The sequence below is a fragment of the Chelmon rostratus genome, chromosome 23, assembly GCF_017976325.1.
Source record: "Chelmon rostratus isolate fCheRos1 chromosome 23, fCheRos1.pri, whole genome shotgun sequence".
In the NCBI taxonomy this organism is placed as follows: Eukaryota; Metazoa; Chordata; class Actinopteri; order Chaetodontiformes; family Chaetodontidae; genus Chelmon; species Chelmon rostratus.
The window spans coordinates 147,694-166,138 of NC_055680.1; the positions used below are offsets into that span (position 1 = coordinate 147,694).

The 18,445-nt window shown below is 45.3% G+C and overlaps 1 protein-coding gene across 1 annotated transcript in view; it reads left to right on the plus strand.

Annotated features, from left to right (window-relative positions):
* Nucleotides 1-5,727, plus strand: part of zanl (zonadhesin, like) — a 66,130-nt gene extending 60,403 nt beyond the window's left edge. The window contains 6 exon segments of the mRNA XM_041965652.1: nucleotides 50-180; nucleotides 795-997; nucleotides 1,335-1,470; nucleotides 4,902-5,024; nucleotides 5,362-5,455; nucleotides 5,685-5,727. Coding sequence (XP_041821586.1) covers nucleotides 50-180; nucleotides 795-997; nucleotides 1,335-1,470; nucleotides 4,902-5,024; nucleotides 5,362-5,455; nucleotides 5,685-5,727 — 730 coding nt within the window.
* Nucleotides 5,728-18,445: the final 12,718 nt, after the last annotated feature.

Genomic DNA, 18,445 nt, shown 5'->3' on the forward strand with positions numbered 1-18,445 from the left:
TGGCATCCTTTGTTGATGCTCAGTGTGTGTGCGTGTGTTTGTCCCACAGTGACTGTGTGTTTGACTTGTGTGCTGAGCGGGGAAGTGCAGCACTGCGTTGTGCCAGTTATGAAGCTTATGCTGTAGCCTGTCAGGAGGCTGGAGTCAAACTGGGAGCCTGGAGGCAGAAGCTGGACTGTGGTACGATTCTGAACACACACAAAAAGCCACGCTACATACATATCATGTGGGATGTAATGACAGTAGTGACATTCTCAGAGCAAAAAACATAGTAGAATGAGGACCAGACCAGTGGACTTATTGTAGCCCATTTACCTCAAATATGTTTACGTTCCATTTGGGTCGATTGTTCATTTATTCTTTTGATGTATTTTTCCTACTGTTCCGGAAAGCCATTTGTTGCTGTACTACATGAAAATCAATGAAAACACTTTTGTGTAGTAATGCAGTCAAGTGTAGATACATTTAAAAAGTTTGCATTGCATTAGCTTATAATGATAATGTGACAAAATGGATGCAGGGACAACTAAAGCAAGTTTCAAGAGTATGCTTATAGGTTTTCATATTGTATGAAATTTATGAAAACCAATGGAACCTGGAGACAAAACATATTCAGATGTCTAAAGCACAGTACTGTAATTTGCAAAGTGGTTTACTGTAATATGTGTGATATATAGAAAATTTGTCAAGTCAAAGTCAGTTGTCAAAAACAAGCAAAACCACGACCAGTACCTTTGATCTTATAACCTCTTGAAAAGTCATTACTTCAGTTTTGTGAATTCTCTCTTCCTCAGGTCTCTCCTGTGATGCCAGTAGCACCTATTCCTCCTGTATGACACCTTGCCCTGCCTCCTGCGCTGACCTGGCAGCACCTTCTGAGTGTTACACCACTTTTTGTGTGGAGGGGTGCCAGTGTGCCCCAGGCTTTGTCATGAGTGAGGGAATCTGTGTGCCATACCCACAGTGTGGCTGCACCTACTTCAACAGATACTACCCTGTAAGAGACCTTATGGAATAGTTACAGGAATAATTGTAAATGGCAAATGGACTGTGTTATTAGTCTGCTGACCAAAGTGCTTTTACAACACAAGCCCGTATTCATGCAGTGGTAGCTAGGCCACCTGCTCATTATGAGCATCAACATCATCGTGAGCACTGAGTTCAGTATGTTGCCCAAGGATACTTCAACATGTAGGCTTCAGGGATCAAACACCCGACCTTCTGATAAGTGGATAATCGCTCTAACCCCTGAGTCGCCCCAACTGTGTGCACTATTGTGTGATGATGTACCTTCATTTCATCCTCCTTCTCATCTCTCTCTCTCCATCCTGCAGCTTAAGGAGAAATTTGTAACTGAGGACTGTTCTCAATCCTGTGAATGCACCAGCACTGGTGTTGTGTGTCAACCCAAGACCTGCCTGGACAGTTTTGTATGCACCATCTACAACTTCACACGTGACTGCCACGAAGGTGTGTGTTTCTCTTTTTTTATGGGAGGAGCTCTACAGAATCACCTGTTCAATATCAAATGGCAAAATATGTGCCTTATTTCCCAAATATTTACGATTTGAAATGGAATGGTCATATTTATAAGATAATCTGCATGCTTATTAATATGGGAGGACAGGGCAAATGTGTGCAGGAATACACAGGAAATGTGCATTCCTGCAGGAAATTTAATTCCTGTGTAATTACCTAATTTACAAAGATACTATCTGAACCTCTTCCTTAAAAGGAAGCAACTTTTCTGTAGCATTGTAGCTTGTCACGTGCTGTGAAAAGGCAGTCAGTGAAGAAGGTGATATCACAAATGTTTGTGTGCTGCATTCTTTCACCTCTGTTTACAACCTTAATACTTAAAGTCTAATAGAAAGAAAAGTATATCAAACTGTCAAAATGCTCAGTATGTCTATTTTTGTGTTACAGAGAGTCCTTGCCTCAGTTACCCCTGTCGAAATGGAGGGACATGTACACAGGCCAGCAACAACAAATACACCTGTCAGTGTGCAGAAGGCTTCGAGGGCACAAACTGTGAGGAGATAACAGGCAAGCAGTATATATTTATATGCATATATACACATATGTATAGAAGTACAGTATCCACCAGAGGTGGGACCAAGTCAGTGTTTTGCAAGTCATGCTTAAGTCTCACATCACAAGTGAAGTCCCGTGTCCTAAAATGTTAGTTTTGAGTAGTTTTAAATAGTGAAATAATGTCTCAAGCAAAGTGACACAATGATGTGAGATTGTGAGAGAAAGAAAGTATATGTCAATAATGTTCAATTTTGTGTTGCAGAAAATCCCTGCCTCAGTAGCCCATGTCAAAATGGAGGAACATGTAAGCAGGCCGGCAACAACAATTACACCTGTCAGTGTGCAGAAGGCTTCGAGGGCACAAACTGTGAAGAGATAACAGGCAAGCAGTATATATTTATATGCATATATACATATATATACACATATGTATAGAAGTACAGTATCCACCAGAGGTGGGACCAAGTCAGTGTTTTGCAAGTCACGCTTAAAGGATAACTTTCATTTTTTACAACCTGGACCTTAGTTGTAGCATTAAATACGACCATTTAAACACCCAGACAACTTTGGTGGCATTTGGAGTCGTTTTGAAGAAATTAGCCCCAGAGGAGCGGCGCGTATATCCGTATAATGCGAGTACTCAGGGCATCCATGCCCAGCCTCTATATAAGGCATAATCTGCGGCGAAATTCGTTCATATTCCAATATTTTGTTATGATATGCTGGTGTTATTCCCCTCTTAAACTACTACTTATAACTTAAAGAAAGTTATCCTTTAAGTAACACATCACAAGTGAAGTCCCGTGTCGTAAAATGTTAGTTTTGAGTAGTTTTAAATAGTGAAATAATGTCTCAAGCAAAGTGACACAATGATGTGAGATTGTGAGAGAAAGAAAGTATATGTCAATAATGTTTAATTTTGTGTTGCAGAAAATCCCTGCCTCAGTAGCCCATGTCAAAATGGAGGAACATGTAAGCAGGCCGGCAACAACAATTACACCTGTCAGTGTGCAGAAGGCTTCGAGGGCACAAACTGTGAAGAGATAACAGGCAAGCAGTATATATTTATATGCATATATACATATATATACACATATGTATAGAAGTACAGTATCCACCAGAGGTGGGACCAAGTCAGTGTTTTGCAAGTCACGCTTAAAGGATAACTTTCATTTTTTACAACCTGGACCTTAGTTGTAGCATTAAATACGACCATTTAGACACCCAGACAACTTTGGTGGCATTTGGAGTCGTTTTGAAGAAATTAGCCCCAGAGGAGCGGCGCGTATATCCGTATAATGCGAGTACTCAGGGCATCCATGCCCAGCCTCTATATAAGGCATAATCTGCGGCGAAATTCGTTCATATTCCAATATTTTGTTATGATATGCTGGTGTTATTCCCCTCTTAAACTACTACTTATAACTTAAAGAAAGTTATCCTTTAAGTAACACATCACAAGTGAAGTCCCGTGTCGTAAAATGTTAGTTTTGAGTAGTTTTAAATAGTGAAATAATGTCTCAAGCAAAGTGACACAATGATGTGAGATTGTGAGAGAAAGAAAGTATATGTCAATAATGTTTAATTTTGTGTTGCAGAAAATCCCTGCCTCAGTAGCCCATGTCAAAATGGAGGAACATGTAAGCAGGCCGGCAACAACAATTACACCTGTCAGTGTGCAGAAGGCTTCGAGGGCACAAACTGTGAAGAGAAAACAGGCAAGCAGTATATATTTATATGCATATATACATATATATACACATATGTATAGAAGTACAGTATCCACCAGAGGTGGGACCAAGTCAGTGTTTTGCAAGTCACGCTTAAAGGATAACTTTCATTTTTTACAACCTGGACCTTAGTTGTAGCATTAAATACGACCATTTAGACACCCAGACAACTTTGGTGGCATTTGGAGTCGTTTTGAAGAAATTAGCCCCAGAGGAGCGGCGCGTATATCCGTATAATGCGAGTACTCAGGGCATCCATGCCCAGCCTCTATATAAGGCATAATCTGCGGCGAAATTCGTTCATATTCCAATATTTTGTTATGATATGCTGGTGTTATTCCCCTCTTAAACTACTACTTATAACTTAAAGAAAGTTATCCTTTAAGTAACACATCACAAGTGAAGTCCCGTGTCGTAAAATGTTAGTTTTGAGTAGTTTTAAATAGTGAAATAATGTCTCAAGCAAAGTGACACAATGATGTGAGATTGTGAGAGAAAGAAAGTATATGTCAATAATGTTTAATTTTGTGTTGCAGAAAATCCCTGCCTCAGTAGCCCATGTCAAAATGGAGGAACATGTAAGCAGGCCGGCAACAACAATTACACCTGTCAGTGTGCAGAAGGCTTCGAGGGCACAAACTGTGAAGAGATAACAGGCAAGCAGTATATATTTATATGCATATATACATATATATACACATATGTATAGAAGTACAGTATCCACCAGAGGTGGGACCAAGTCAGTGTTTTGCAAGTCACGCTTAAAGGATAACTTTCATTTTTTACAACCTGGACCTTAGTTGTAGCATTAAATACGACCATTTAAACACCCAGACAACTTTGGTGGCATTTGGAGTCGTTTTGAAGAAATTAGCCCCAGAGGAGCGGCGCGTATATCCGTATAATGCGAGTACTCAGGGCATCCATGCCCAGCCTCTATATAAGGCATAATCTGCGGCGAAATTCGTTCATATTCCAATATTTTGTTATGATATGCTGGTGTTATTCCCCTCTTAAACTACTACTTATAACTTAAAGAAAGTTATCCTTTAAGTAACACATCACAAGTGAAGTCCCGTGTCGTAAAATGAGAGAGAAAGAAAGTATATGTCAATAATGTTTAATTTTGTGTTGCAGAAAAGCCCTGCCTCAGTAGCCCATGTCAAAATGGAGGAACATGTAAGCAGGCCAGCAACAACAAATACACCTGTCAGTGTGCAGAAGGCTTCGAGGGCACGAACTGTGAGCATCAAGTATTGGGTACGGCCTGGTCAGACATCTGTTTCACTCTTTAGGGAGCAAGAAGCTTGCACATTTCCTCTACTGATGGAAGTTACAAAGTAAAATATAAGACAAGATAAAATTGTGATAAGGTAAGCTTTTATTGATGCCCAGAGGGTATAATCTGGTGCATCAGGTGTGCAGCAGTACGAGGACTTGGGCAAGGTGTCAAGTATTTTCGAGTCAACAGGCTAAATGATTCGAGTCCACATGTCTGTCACCCACGACATGTTGTTGTTAACCTAATAGTGCAATACTTTTAAAATTAATTAAGAGTCACTTTTGTTTTTTTCATTTTATTTGTTGTTTGTTACAGAAACCAAGTGGATTATCCTGATCGTGGTCCTGGTCTCAGTCACTGTTGTCATAATTGTGACCACCGTTGTTTGTGTTTTCACACGCAAAGCCAAGTGAGTCTCTGAACTAATATCAAAGCATTTGTATAGAAAGATGTATATGTCACACCTGCTGAATGACATTTGAAGAATCTGGCTGAGGACACTGCTGCTGCTGCTGTCCTCTACTAAACACAGACAAAAACACTTTTATCAATGTCCATATATTTTATACATGGCACAAATAAATAACAGGAAAACAGGGAGGTGGCCAGATAAGAGACAAGCTTCCTTTTCATTCAAGGTCACAAATTTATGTAATTCAGAAGCAATAGTCATCTCATTAAAAAAATGTACAGATGGAAAATGTTATTGGGAATTTCTGTGGCGTGTAGGGTGCAGAGAGACCCAGGAGCGGAAACGGAGATGGTTAGCAGTGTTTATTTTCACAACAAACAGTCAATAGTGAGGCACGAGGCACGAGATCCACAAACCAAAAAAAACTCAAGAAGGCGGTCCAGAGAGTGCTGGGCTGTGCGGGCACGAGAGGCACTGGAAAATAAAAAGAGGAGAACAAAATTACTCCACATGAAATTCACAACACTGATTACAGAAATTACCACAAGCAGGTTAGAGCCGACTGGTACCACGATATGACGGTGTATACTCTGGCGTCGAGGAGCGTCTCAGCAGCCTAGAAATAGCCGTCTTGATTGCGGAAGTGATTCCAGGTGTATCAAATCACTCCTCGATGCCGCGGGGAGAAGGGTGCCTCCAGAAACAAATAAAGCTAGCAACAAACACAACAACAAAGGAAGTGGACCTTGCAAAATAAGTGCACCGGAAATACAAACCACAACAAACCGAACAAGGTGATATGCGTTGCGAAGATTCAGCTTGGACAAGACGGTGGCTGAGCAGAAGGGTTCGAAGGAAGGATCGATGAGAGGGAGAGAATACTTGTTCTTTACCGTGATTTCGTTGAGAACTCGAAAGTCGATGCAGGGACGAAGGGAGGCGTCTTTCTTCTTAACAAAAAAGAAGCCTGCCCCCACAGGTGAGGAGGAAGGGCAGATGAGACCAGAGGCAAGCGAATCCTGAATGTAAGTCTCCATGGCCTCCTTCTCAGGGCGTGACAGGTTATATAGACGACTAGAGGGCAGTGGAGCGCCGGGGAGGAGGTCAATGGAGCAGTCATAGGGGCGATGGGGAGGCAGAGTCAGGGCTAATTCTTTGCTAAACACTGGGGCGAGGTCATGATACTCAGGGGGCACGTTAGTGAGCACAGGAGTAGTGGGAGGAGAAGACTGGGCGCGAGGGGCGAGAGGGTTGGCCGAGCGGAGACAATGAGCGTGACAGAAGGGGCTCCAGGTGGTAATGCTGGCAGTTTTCCAGTCTATTTGGGGGTTATGTTTGAGCAGCCAGGGGAGGCCCAAAACAAGGGGGATCTGAGGGGAAGGGATGACTACAAACTGTATATCTTCATGATGATTACCAGAAATTAGGAGAGTAACTGGGACTGTACGCTGCTTAACTTGAGCTATACGTCGGCCATCTAAAGCGGTGACATTCCTAGGGGCTGGAAGGGGTTCAAGAGGCAGATTAAGCTGGTAAGCTAACTCGTCATGAATGAAACTCTCGTCTGCACCGGAGTCTATCAGGACCTTTAGGGGGATGGAATCTCGGCCCCAAAGTAGGCAGGAGGAAACAGTTATGCGGGAAGGAGAGCTCGGAGTGGGGGATGTCTGACTCACCAGTGCGCTCTCCGTCACGGGTGAGCCTGCCCTTTTGGCGTCTGAGGGCAGTTTGCCAGATAATGCCCTCCCTGGCCACAGTAAATGCAGAGCCTTTGGCTGAAACGCCGCTGCCTTTCGCTGGGGTGTAGGCGGGTCCGACCCAGTTGCATGGGCTCCGCTGGGGACGAGGGGGAAGCGGTCGGGGCCGCAGGGTGGCAGGAGGGTCCGAGGCTGGCGGAAGGGAGTGCGGGGAAGGTTGGCTTGTGAACTCGAAAGGAGCGAGTATGTGATTTCTCTCTCTGTTTCTCCCTCAGGCGGTTATCTATACGTATAGCGAGAGAAATTAATGACTCTAGTGAATCTGGTTCATCCCTGGAAGCTAGTTCATCTTTTAGTTCACTAGAGAGGCTTCGTAAAAACACTCCCCGTAGTTCTAGCTCCCCCGACCCGCTCTGTGACGCTGCAATCCTAAAGTCGATGGAGAAATCTGCCACCGATCTAGAGCCCTGAGTGAGGGAAAACAAACGTTTAGCTACCTCCTGTCCCTGTCGAGAATGATCAAAGATCCTACATAGTTCTCTAGAGAAGTTATCAAATGACGAAAGAATGGGAGAATGCTGTTCCCAAAGGGCAGTAGCCCACTGCACTGCTCTTCCCCGTAACAAATTTACCGTATAGGCTATCTTTGCTGGATCTGAAGGGTAGCTAAAGGGCTGTTGGTCGAAAACTAGAGAACAACGTAACACAAACCCCCCGGCGCTTCCAATCTCACCTGAAAATGGTTCGGGGGCCGGCACATGGGGCTCTTTGTGAGAAACAGACGGAGGGGATGGCAGGGCTGAGGTAGGCGCTGGTGGGGGTGTGGGCGGTGCAGGAATCACGGGGGAGGGAGAGCCGGGAGTGTCTGAGCGCCTGAGCTGAGCCGATTTTGAATCGCCTCCATGACTCCTCGGAGCATGTCCTCATGCTGACCGAGTCGTTGTCCTTGGTGGGCGAGGGCAGCTCGAATGGGGTCCGGTTCCGCTGGGTCCATTGTGGCCAGAGTATTCTGTGGCGTGTAGGGTGCAGAGAGACCCAGGAGCGGAAACGGAGAAGGTTAGCAGTGTTTATTTTCACAACAAACAGTCAATAGTGAGACACGAGGCACGAGATCCACAAACCAAAAAAAAACTCAAGAAGGCGGTCCAGAGAGTGCTGGGCTGTGTGGGCACAAGAGGCACTGGAAAATAAAAAGAGGAGAACAAAATTACTCCAAATGAAATTCACAACACTGATATTACAAGAAATTACCACAAGCAGGTTAGAGCCGACTGGTAATACGATATGACGGTGTATACTCTGGCGTCGAGGAGCGTCTCAGCAGCCTAGAAATAGGCGTCTTGATTGCAGAAGTGATATCAGGTGTATCCAATCCATCCTCGACGCAGCGGGGAGAAGGGTGCCTCCGGAAACAAATAAAGTTAGCAACAAACACAACAACAAAGGAAGTGGACCTTGCAAAATAAGTGCACCGGAAATACAAACCACAACTATTTCGAGGAGCATACTGTATCAGCACTGGGAAGGGAAGGGTCTGATTCACTGAATCCCTTCACTCTCCCTTTCTTGTAAAAACAACTAAACCTGCAGGCAGAAATGTGTTGTTAATCATGTCCATGTTCAAGTTTCTCACCTTTCTTCTTTTTCCTTTTGCAGTAAAAAGAAGAGTGAAGAGAACAAACTCAGCATGAAATCAGCAAGTAAGCACTGTCATTATTGTAAATACGGAGAAATACGTTTACCTGACTAAACATGACTACAACTCACATCTCAGAAACAAGGCTAAATTTGAAAATAGATAACAAAATGTCTACAACAGTGCGCATTTAGTCACTGTTACCTCTTTTCCACAGCTACGTTGTCATCATACAGGATTTGACCAAGTTTGGCAGAGTGAACTATCAGTATTTGTTTTCCTTGTATGTAGTTAAACATTAATTAAAACTTTATTTAAAAATACCCATGAAATTAGTGACTTAAAACTAGATACAATTAAAAAAAATTTTAAGAATCTGTTAATCTCCTTATTCCTAATTCCTTGAAAGTTTCCGGGTAAGAACTTAGAGAAAATACAAAGTTCAGTTCAGACACAGCTTGACTTTAATTACTTTTTTAAAATTTGTAATCAGTTATTTAGTTTGAGAGTAATTTCCTTGAAAGTCACCTTTAGTTTCCACTTGTGTATATCGGCATCATAGCTGATAACTGTACAATTATCCCAGATGGTGAATATTTGTGCAGCTCTAATATCCATCTGTTTTTCTCTTGTAGGTGTACCATATGCAAGCATGAATCACCAAAGAAATTCTACAATGACTGTTATGTGATGACAAACTGTTTAACTGGTGTTTACCTGAATGAAATAAACACCTGCTATAGGTGGTGAACATGCACAAGCATTTCTGAATCTCAGGCCTCCAAAGAAAAAATAAACTCTGTAAGAAAAGAAGGAATTTGTTTTTGGTTTGTGTTGTGACTATTATAGGTGTTGCTCATGTACCCATGTTTTTCTTTCTTAATTTACGCTTTTGACAATGTACTTTTAGTCAGATGTGTGTGTGTAATTAACAGAAAAGTGCAAATCTCTATTTGCGTGCCTTTAAATATCTATCCATCTAAATGTATGTATGTATTTTTGGAATCAAATGTGTGCAATAAAAAGAAAATGTGTTTCAAAGTGTGTTTGCCCACGGTCACATCCAAAACGCCTTGTACACAATTTTATTGATAGTTAGAATGGGATGTTTAGCTTTCAGCTCTCCTCATCATCTCAGCTAATCTCCAAAGTCACCTTTTCACAATTGGTTGAGTTTAAACTCATATTTTACTTTTCACTTTTAATATTTTTCTGTCCTACATATTCTTTCATTCATGATTCATGTTTATAATTGTCTTATTCTTACATCGTCAAGTTACATTTTTCCTTAGGGTTATATGTACTTAAGTTAAGTCATGCTCTATGTAATGTTTTTTTGCACTTTCCACTGTGTAAGAAGGGGGGGGCATGAATATGTTCATGTGTGGGTCAGGTCCTTTCCAGAACAGTTCAGCAGGATGTCATGTACAGATGACCTGTAAAGAGTATATAAAGGACAGACAGATCAGAAGCGAGGCTCTTTTTGGGGTCACTGCTTTGGGTGTCTCAGGCAACTCTGTACTTTACTTACTTTACTTAGCCTTGTCTGCATGTTGTAACTTTGCTTTTTTGATTTTTATTGAGTACTTATCATTCTATTATTCTATTATATATACTATTTATTAGACTTTATTAGACTCTGTATCTCTTTTAGGATTTTTTTTGTTCACTTTTGGTTAATAAAAAAACGTGGCTTTCCTGAAAGAAGAAGATTTTTTGTGTTTTTTTCACCACTCACCAACCAGGTTTGGTCCTCCCCACAGTGCTAAGATATGTAAATGGGTTGTTGAGTTTATTTTAGACTGTTTAGGTATTTAAACATATCTATCAATTTCACCCAATTTAATGAAGAATATAATTATTGTAATTTCAGTATTTGTCTCTACATACAGTAGCCTACTGTGATCCCCACCACAGGCAAAGCTTACACTTGGTTAGGATTAATGCCATACTTTTCTGTATGTACTTTTTTTAGTGTTGCTCTTGTTTCCAGAACATATTCACCTTCCCATTGTTAACCTTTCCTGATGTTATCCTGACCGTGGTCAGGAGATCAGGGGAAATCGTCTTTTTCCTCCTTGCAGAAATTTCCAGGGCCGAAGTAATACTTCTATCTCGGGGTTAACTTCCCTCCCGTTATACTGGGAAACAAGGAGCAGCTTCAATAAAGTTTGCTTGTACTATTTATTTGCAGGAACGACATCACCGGCTCCAGTCGCACGCCCTGTCTGTCACAGACCCCCCATCTTCCGCTAACTCTCTCTCTCACTCACCACCCGCGCCCCGCCTACACCCGCTCACATAGCAGTTTATTACTCTAGTCTATTTTACAACACTATCCCCACTCTGGATAGCAATTACATCTAATTCTAATCCAGTACAGTAACATAACATTTTCTTACTTCATTAACATTGCTTTTCATTAAATAAAAATATCTACAAATGTAGCACAACAATTCCTGGCAAATTCCACAATAGGGGCAAAGAGATGGCAGGCATATATAACTGAACAGGGCATTGCGGTTACTTTACATTAAGGTATTCAAGTGCATGAGTGTTAGCTTAAAGCAAAAATGTACAGTCCTCATACTACCTTGGCGACCGGAGCACAGAACATTTAAACTTAATATAAAATGAACAATGAAGATTGTGAACAGTAGTTTTCTCAAGTCTCTTTTCTTTTCTTCTTATAATTTTTCTAATCTAGGGGTCGGGGTGGACTACCCGGGTCCCCAAGCCGTGCAGGGTTTATTCTGCCCTGGGAAACCACAGCTTCCTATCTAGTCTACCCAAACCTGACTGGAGATCTTCGTTGGCGCCCCGGCCTTTGAGAGCACTGATCAGACAGCGGCGCCATTGGCTCACCCCCACTATTATCAGAGTCGTCCTCTGCTGGGCCGGTAGAGGGGAGTGAACCGGCTATCGCAGAACTGTCTCCAGCTGTATCCAGGGTTGACTCCTGGTCTGCCCTGGAGAATAGGCTGGCGAGGTCCGGTACCACACAGTCTGTGGCCAAGGCTGGAGGGGGCACCTCCGTTGGTGTCCATGCCTGGGCCTGCTCCAGGACCCAGCCGTTATCCAGTGGGTCACGACTCCAATAGGGCTTTAACTGGTCGTGATGAACCACCTTCACTTTGGTCTTTGGACTTTTCTGAATGCGATACACCAGGTCATCAAGCTGCCCCAAGACAAAGAACGGTCCCTCATAAGATGGAAGAAACTTTTTGACCTTGTTCTTGACTCTCCGTGTACCCTTGACGAGGTACCACACGGCATCCCCAACGCAGTATTGGGTGCGGCAGCAGTTTTTGTCATATTGTCTCTTTGCACGCTCCACGGACTCTCCAAGCACATCCCTTGCAATCTGGTGTGCCACCTCCAGACGTTCTCGGAGGTGCTGGACATACTCGGGAGCAGTAGGAGCATCTCCTGAGTCGGGAGGGAGGCCGGTAACCAAGTCTACCGGCTCGCACACCTCCCGGCCAAACATCATGAAATGAGGGGTAAGTCCGGTTGCACTGTGCCTGGTGGCTCTGTAGGCCATGACTGCGTAAGGAATCATAAGGTCCCAATCCCAGTGGCAACGCTCCGCAGTCGTGGCCAGAATCTTTTGCAGGGTGGAGTTGAGGCATTCCACCTGGCCATCCGACTGTGGTCGGAATGGGGTGGTACGTGTCTTCTCTACACCAAGCAGAGTGCACATCTTCTGGAACACTTCCGATTCAAAATTTCTGCCTTGGTCACTGTGAATGGTATGTGGGGCACCAAAACGGCACACCCACTCGGAGGCAAGTACTTCAGCCACTGTTTCAGCTTTTTCATTGGGCAGAGGAAAAGCCTCCACCCATTTCGTGAAATTGTCTTGGATCACGAGCACATAGCAGTTTCGGCACTCAGTCTGGTTCAGCGGTCCCATAATGTCCAAAGCCACCCGCTCCATCGGGGCTCCAACTCTGACAGTTCCCATTGGAGCCTGGGGTGTTTTTCGGGGCCTCGCTTTGGATGCACAGCGGGTGCAGGTCTGACACCAGAGGCTAACATCTTCCCGCATCCGATACCAGTAGTATCGTGTCTGGAGTCTTGACACCATGCGTTCTGTTCCAAAGTGCCCGCCCACAGGCCCTTCATGCATCTGTCCCATGACGTTTGTACGGAAAACTCGTGGTAATATCACTTGAGGGTAAAACTGGGCACCATCCAGGCAGTAAAACCGCCTGAACAGAATGCCATCTCGGACGAAGAGGCGCTTCCACTGGCTCCAGTAGGCCTTTGTGGCTGGCCCATGTGGTGAGATAGTGGTCCATGGAGGCCGCCAACTTCTAGCCATGCTTTGATGGGTGAAATGTCTGGGTCGGCCTGCTGCGCCTGTTGTAACTCTTGGGCGGACCAACCACAGAATGGTGGGGGGTCGTGGAATGGGGTGTCTACCCCCACTGAACTTGCTCTTATCATGGTCAAAGGCCCGTCCACCCCCACTGAAGTTGGCAGTACCAGGTTTTGGAGGGGAACCATGTCGCACTGCACAGCCTGATGGCAGACATTCCTTGGATAAGGAGTTGGCACTGGCAGTTGACATGGGCACGACTGCCTACATGGCTGTCGGGAAAGGCTGTCTGCATTAGCGTGTAGTCGGCCTGGACGATGGACGATATTAAAGTTATACTCGCCGAGTCTCTCCAGCCACCTGGCCAGTTGACCCTCAGGCTCTCTCATCTTTGTCAGCCAACGGAGACTGCTGTGGTCAGTATGGACGGTAAATGACCGTCCCAGGAGGTACTGGCGAAAGTGTGACGTGAATTCAACCACTGCTAGCAACTCTCGACGGGTGGTGCAATAATTCTGTTCAGTCTTGGACAGTCGGCGACTCCCATAGGCCAGCACACGTTCTCGGCCAAGTTGCACTTGAGAAAGTACAGCACCAATGCCGACATCACTCGCGTCAGTGTCCAGTACCATGTTCCCTTGGTCTAATGGATAGCCCAAGATGGGCGCAGTGGTTAGCAGGCGTTTGAGTTGGTCAAATGCTCGTTGACATTCCACGGTCCACTGGAACCGAGCATACTTCTTGGTCAATGCATGAAAGGGTCCAGCCACTGTGGCGAAATCCTTGACAAATCTTCAGTAGTACGACGCCAACCCAATGAACTGACGAACCTCTTGAACCGAAGTGGGCGTAGGCCAGTCCTGTACCTGCTGTATCTTCGAGGGGTCCGAAGCCACCCCTTCTTCGGAGACAACATGTCCCAGGTAAGCTACCTGCCGCCGGAAGAGGCAACATTTCACTGGCTTCAGCTTCAAGTTGGCTTGTAGTAGCCTGTCGAAAACTTGACTGAGGCGGTGCAACATCTCAGGCGCGTCACGGCCTAGAACTATTATATCATCTAAATAGACAAGGCACGTCTCCCACTGCATGCCAGCTAATACCCGGTCCATTAAACGTTGAAATGTCGCCGGGGCGTTACATAACCCGAACGGCATGACATTCCATTCAAACAGTCCGTTCCTGGTGCTGAAAGCGGCTGCTCGACGGGCTCGTGGTGTCAACTCCACCTGCCAGTATCCAGATGCAAGGTCTAGCGTGCTAAACCACCTGGCAGTAGAGAGGGTGTCCAATGTGTCCTGGATGCATGGAAGTGGGTAAGCGTCCTTAATAGTGTAGTCATTCAGCGCCCGATAGTCAACGCAGAGACGGTAAGTTCCATCTTTCTTACGTACCATTATGAGGGGTGAAGCCCAGCTGCTGTTGCTGCGACGGGCCACGCCAGACTCCAGGCCCTGTTCTATCTGCTGATCAGCATCTCGTTGCTTCTCCAATGCCATGCGACGTGGCTGCTGCTTCACAGCAGCGCCTGGTTGGACCATGATGTCATGTTGCACAAGGCTTGTGCGGCCGAGATCATTAGGCCCTGTTGAAAACACTGTGCTGTACTTGCATAGAAGCTGGGCAAGCTGGGGTCGTTGCTCCACTTCAAGCTCAGCGGCACTCTGTTTGTACAGCTCCTGCAAGTGCTGCAGGATTTCGCAGTGCTCTGGCAGTTCGGCCATGGCTGTGGTGCTATTGAGCGGCAGAGCTTGTGCAGCCTGGAGGACGCCAATGACAGCGCCCTTCTTGATGGTGACAGAAGTATTACCGGGATTAAAGATACGGAGCGGCACACCCTTAGCACGCTGGGCTTCAAGCAGCACATGGGCAACTAGCACTTTGTGTCTTCCAATGAAACCCCTGGTAGGAGTGAGCATTACCTCACCTTCCACATACCTTTTGGCAGGGATTTTGCCCCTTATGACATACTCGACCCCGGCCTCCACCACCACCGTCCGGGAAACTCTTACGGCCTGCATCTTTGGCTGGCTCATGGTGTTAGAATACGGCACTTCCTCACAGTACGATGCGGTTGGTGCCAAAATCAAGGCACGCCTGGGCTTGAGTGAGGAATGGATGGCCAAGGAGGGCCTCTTCACCTGCAATGTCGGCCACCAAGAAATTCACGCCCACCTGCCGGTTGTTAATCTGGACAAGGAGTTGGGCCTCTCCGATCACTGGAGCATCACCTGGCCGACCCCCAACAGCGTCTTAACAGTGGATGGCTGGAGCGCGGGCCTAACATCCGGGTGAATGGCATTGCAACAACGCAGGGGAAGCACACTCCTCCGTGCCCCACTGTCCAGGACAGCGCAAATGTCCAACTCATAAGCCCTCAGATGGATGCTCATTTCTTGGCCATGGGTTTTGAAATGGAGGACGGTGGGTTCAGAGCTCTGGCGAAAGGTGTTGGTGTACTGATTAGTTGCCCTGGCCATTTTCCTAGGAGAGGGGCAATTTCTCTTAATATGCCCAATACCTGAGCAGTTGTGGCAGCGAATGTCCTCCCACTTAGTGTTTTTAAATGTGCTCCGGGGGGTTGTTTGGTGGGATTCGTGGCTGACAGGTTTATTGTTGGCCCCTGGGGTGGCCGTGAGGATATCAGTTTCCCCGCTTTCCCTAACCATAGCTGCAGTGCGGGGTTTTCGGTCAGGAGGACCCCGTGCCCCTGAGTGCACAAGGGTGGTGACATGTGATGCGGCTCGCTTAGTGGTTTCATATTGATGAGCAATGTCATAGGCCTGAGCTAGGGTCTGGGGCCGCTTTTCTAACAGCCTTTGTACAATCTCAGCATCTCCTATGGCATGAGTGAAAACTTCAACGCCTATCGCGTCTTGCTCTTTCTCAGTCCTATCACTATATGCCACCGACACTTTGCCATATATATCATCCCTCAGAGAGTGGAGAGCTTCACCCAACATGCGAACGCGTTGCCTCAATTCAATAGCGACTGCAGCGGCATGCTCTGACGAAGGGCCATACGCATTTTCAACTTCCTCCACTAGGCGGCTATAGTTCCATTGAGTGGACCTGGGGTTCTTATGCACAATTGCCCCTGCTACTCCAACCAGGCAAAACTTTAACTGGATGGCTTTAGTCTTTTCAGTCCAGTGATTTGCTTTGGCACAGCTCTCAAATCTGTGCAGGAACTCTTTCCATGGCGTGGTGCCATCATACTGGCCAGGACGGAGGGTGGGGATTCTTTCCCTAGCATCATTATCATTCTCACTCTCTGATGAAGATTGGTAGCGCACAGAGCGAGTGCGGCGGTTATGCTTGCTGGGTTGGCGTTCACATTTTGGGGAAGGTGACAGTTCTATGGCTGGATTGTCATCTCGTGATAAATGTGCATGGTCAGTGTCTTTAGATGTATTAACATATACAGAGTGGGGCAATGGCTTTGACTGTGGGACATGACTGGAAATAGGAGTACTATGGATGAAACTCCCTGGATAAGCAGTGGCGAAGGGGTTTGTGCTGGGGGCTGCAATAGTGGTTGCCAATGACATGTCTACCTGCCCGAAACCATCCGTATTATGTACATGAGTGCAGGTTTGTTTACATCGCACATCCGCCTTTTCCTCTCTCTCCACATCAGTCTTAAACGGATTAGTATCTGATAATTTCAGTGACTGGATGGGCATGTAACTTGTTGCACTTGCATGTGCCATTTCGCCATCACATAAGAAAGGGTTACTCTGTGTCTTGGGGACATATTCTTTGCTTACATTTATTATTATTCCACCTTCATTTGCTGTACTCATCGACATAGCTGGATTGGAATGACTGGTTACGTCGCTGCGTTTATGTTTCCTTTCCCACAGGTGTAGCTGACCGGAGGTCGCCATCTTGTCTTTGATGTTAATTAAGCACCAGGTAAAGTTAATACTATGCAAACACCTCCGGCTTCCTGAGCTAAATTGTATTATGCTCACCCGTGTTGCGTGTGTAGTAACAGTCCCTTTGTGGTCGCCAGTGTTAACCTTTCCTGATGTTATCCTGACCGTGGTCAGGAGATCAGGGGAAATCGTCTTTTTCCTCCTTGCAGAAATTTCCAGGGCCGAAGTAATACTTCTACCTCGGGGTTAACTTCCCTCCCGTTATACTGGGAAACAAGGAGCAGCTTCAATAAACTTTGTTTGTACTATTTATTTGCAGGAACGACATCACCGGCTCCGGTCGCACGCCCTGTCTGTCACAGACCCCCCATCTTCCGCTAACTCTCTCTCTCACTCACCACCCGCGCCCCGCCTACACCCGCTCACATAGCAGCTTATTGGCTATTTTACAACACCATAATAAGTATGAATTATGATTTCATCAACAGTTGCGTAGGGCCTTCATCCATTCTCAAAGAACACATTTAATAGCTGGTCTCATGGCAAGTAAGACTAATTTACTCCAAGACATCTCAGTGGGACAGTGCATTACAATCCCCCCACAAGCACCACACTTGGATCCAGCCAGCTGCAGATGTAATGATGGCCCTCCAACCACTCACAACTTCTAACCATATGAAACAAATCTGCATTATTTTTATTGCATCTTGGACATTAACAAGATGTTGAAGGATGAAGTGGAGATAATTTAAAAGGACAATAGTATGGTAATTTTGCCCTGAAAATTTTCCTAGTGGCTGACATGACTGGCAGTCATCCAAGAATTCACAGAACCATAGATACCTTTGTAACTTCAATTCTGTTTCATTTCTTCCTGATGTGGACAGTGGCAGTAAACAAAGTGGATTCAGAGTGGGAATGGTCATAGTTGTATTTTCACAACTTTGATTTAATGCCACTTTATAAATATAGGAGTCAAATTGGCATGGGGAAACCAAGAAATTACCCAAGTTGTTTTGCAGTTAGCAGTAGTGTTACCTCCAGAAACTCCTTTCTGATCTGTTGAAAAACCTCCACTAGCAAAACACACATGATCTGCCAGGTGATCTACTTTGTAATTTGTCTATGGCTCATTTTGTGATGTAAAAATCCTAAATTCTGCACACTTTGTCACACTGTGGTGAGGTTGTCTCGTTTTGGGTTTGTTGTCTTGTCATTTCCTGTTTTATTTTGAAGGTCTAACTCTCCTCTCATTTCAGAGCACTTGCCCTTCCTCATGTGTCCAGTGTGGCCGCCCCGATCATCTGTTGTCTCAACCTGTTCCTGATTACCCTCCCTGTTAAATAGTCGGTGTCTCCCTTGTCTTGTGCCAGTGTGTCTTTGTCCCTTGGCCGACTTCACCCGTGCTTCCCTTGATCACAGCCACAGTCTCTGAGTTATTGCTTAAGTGTC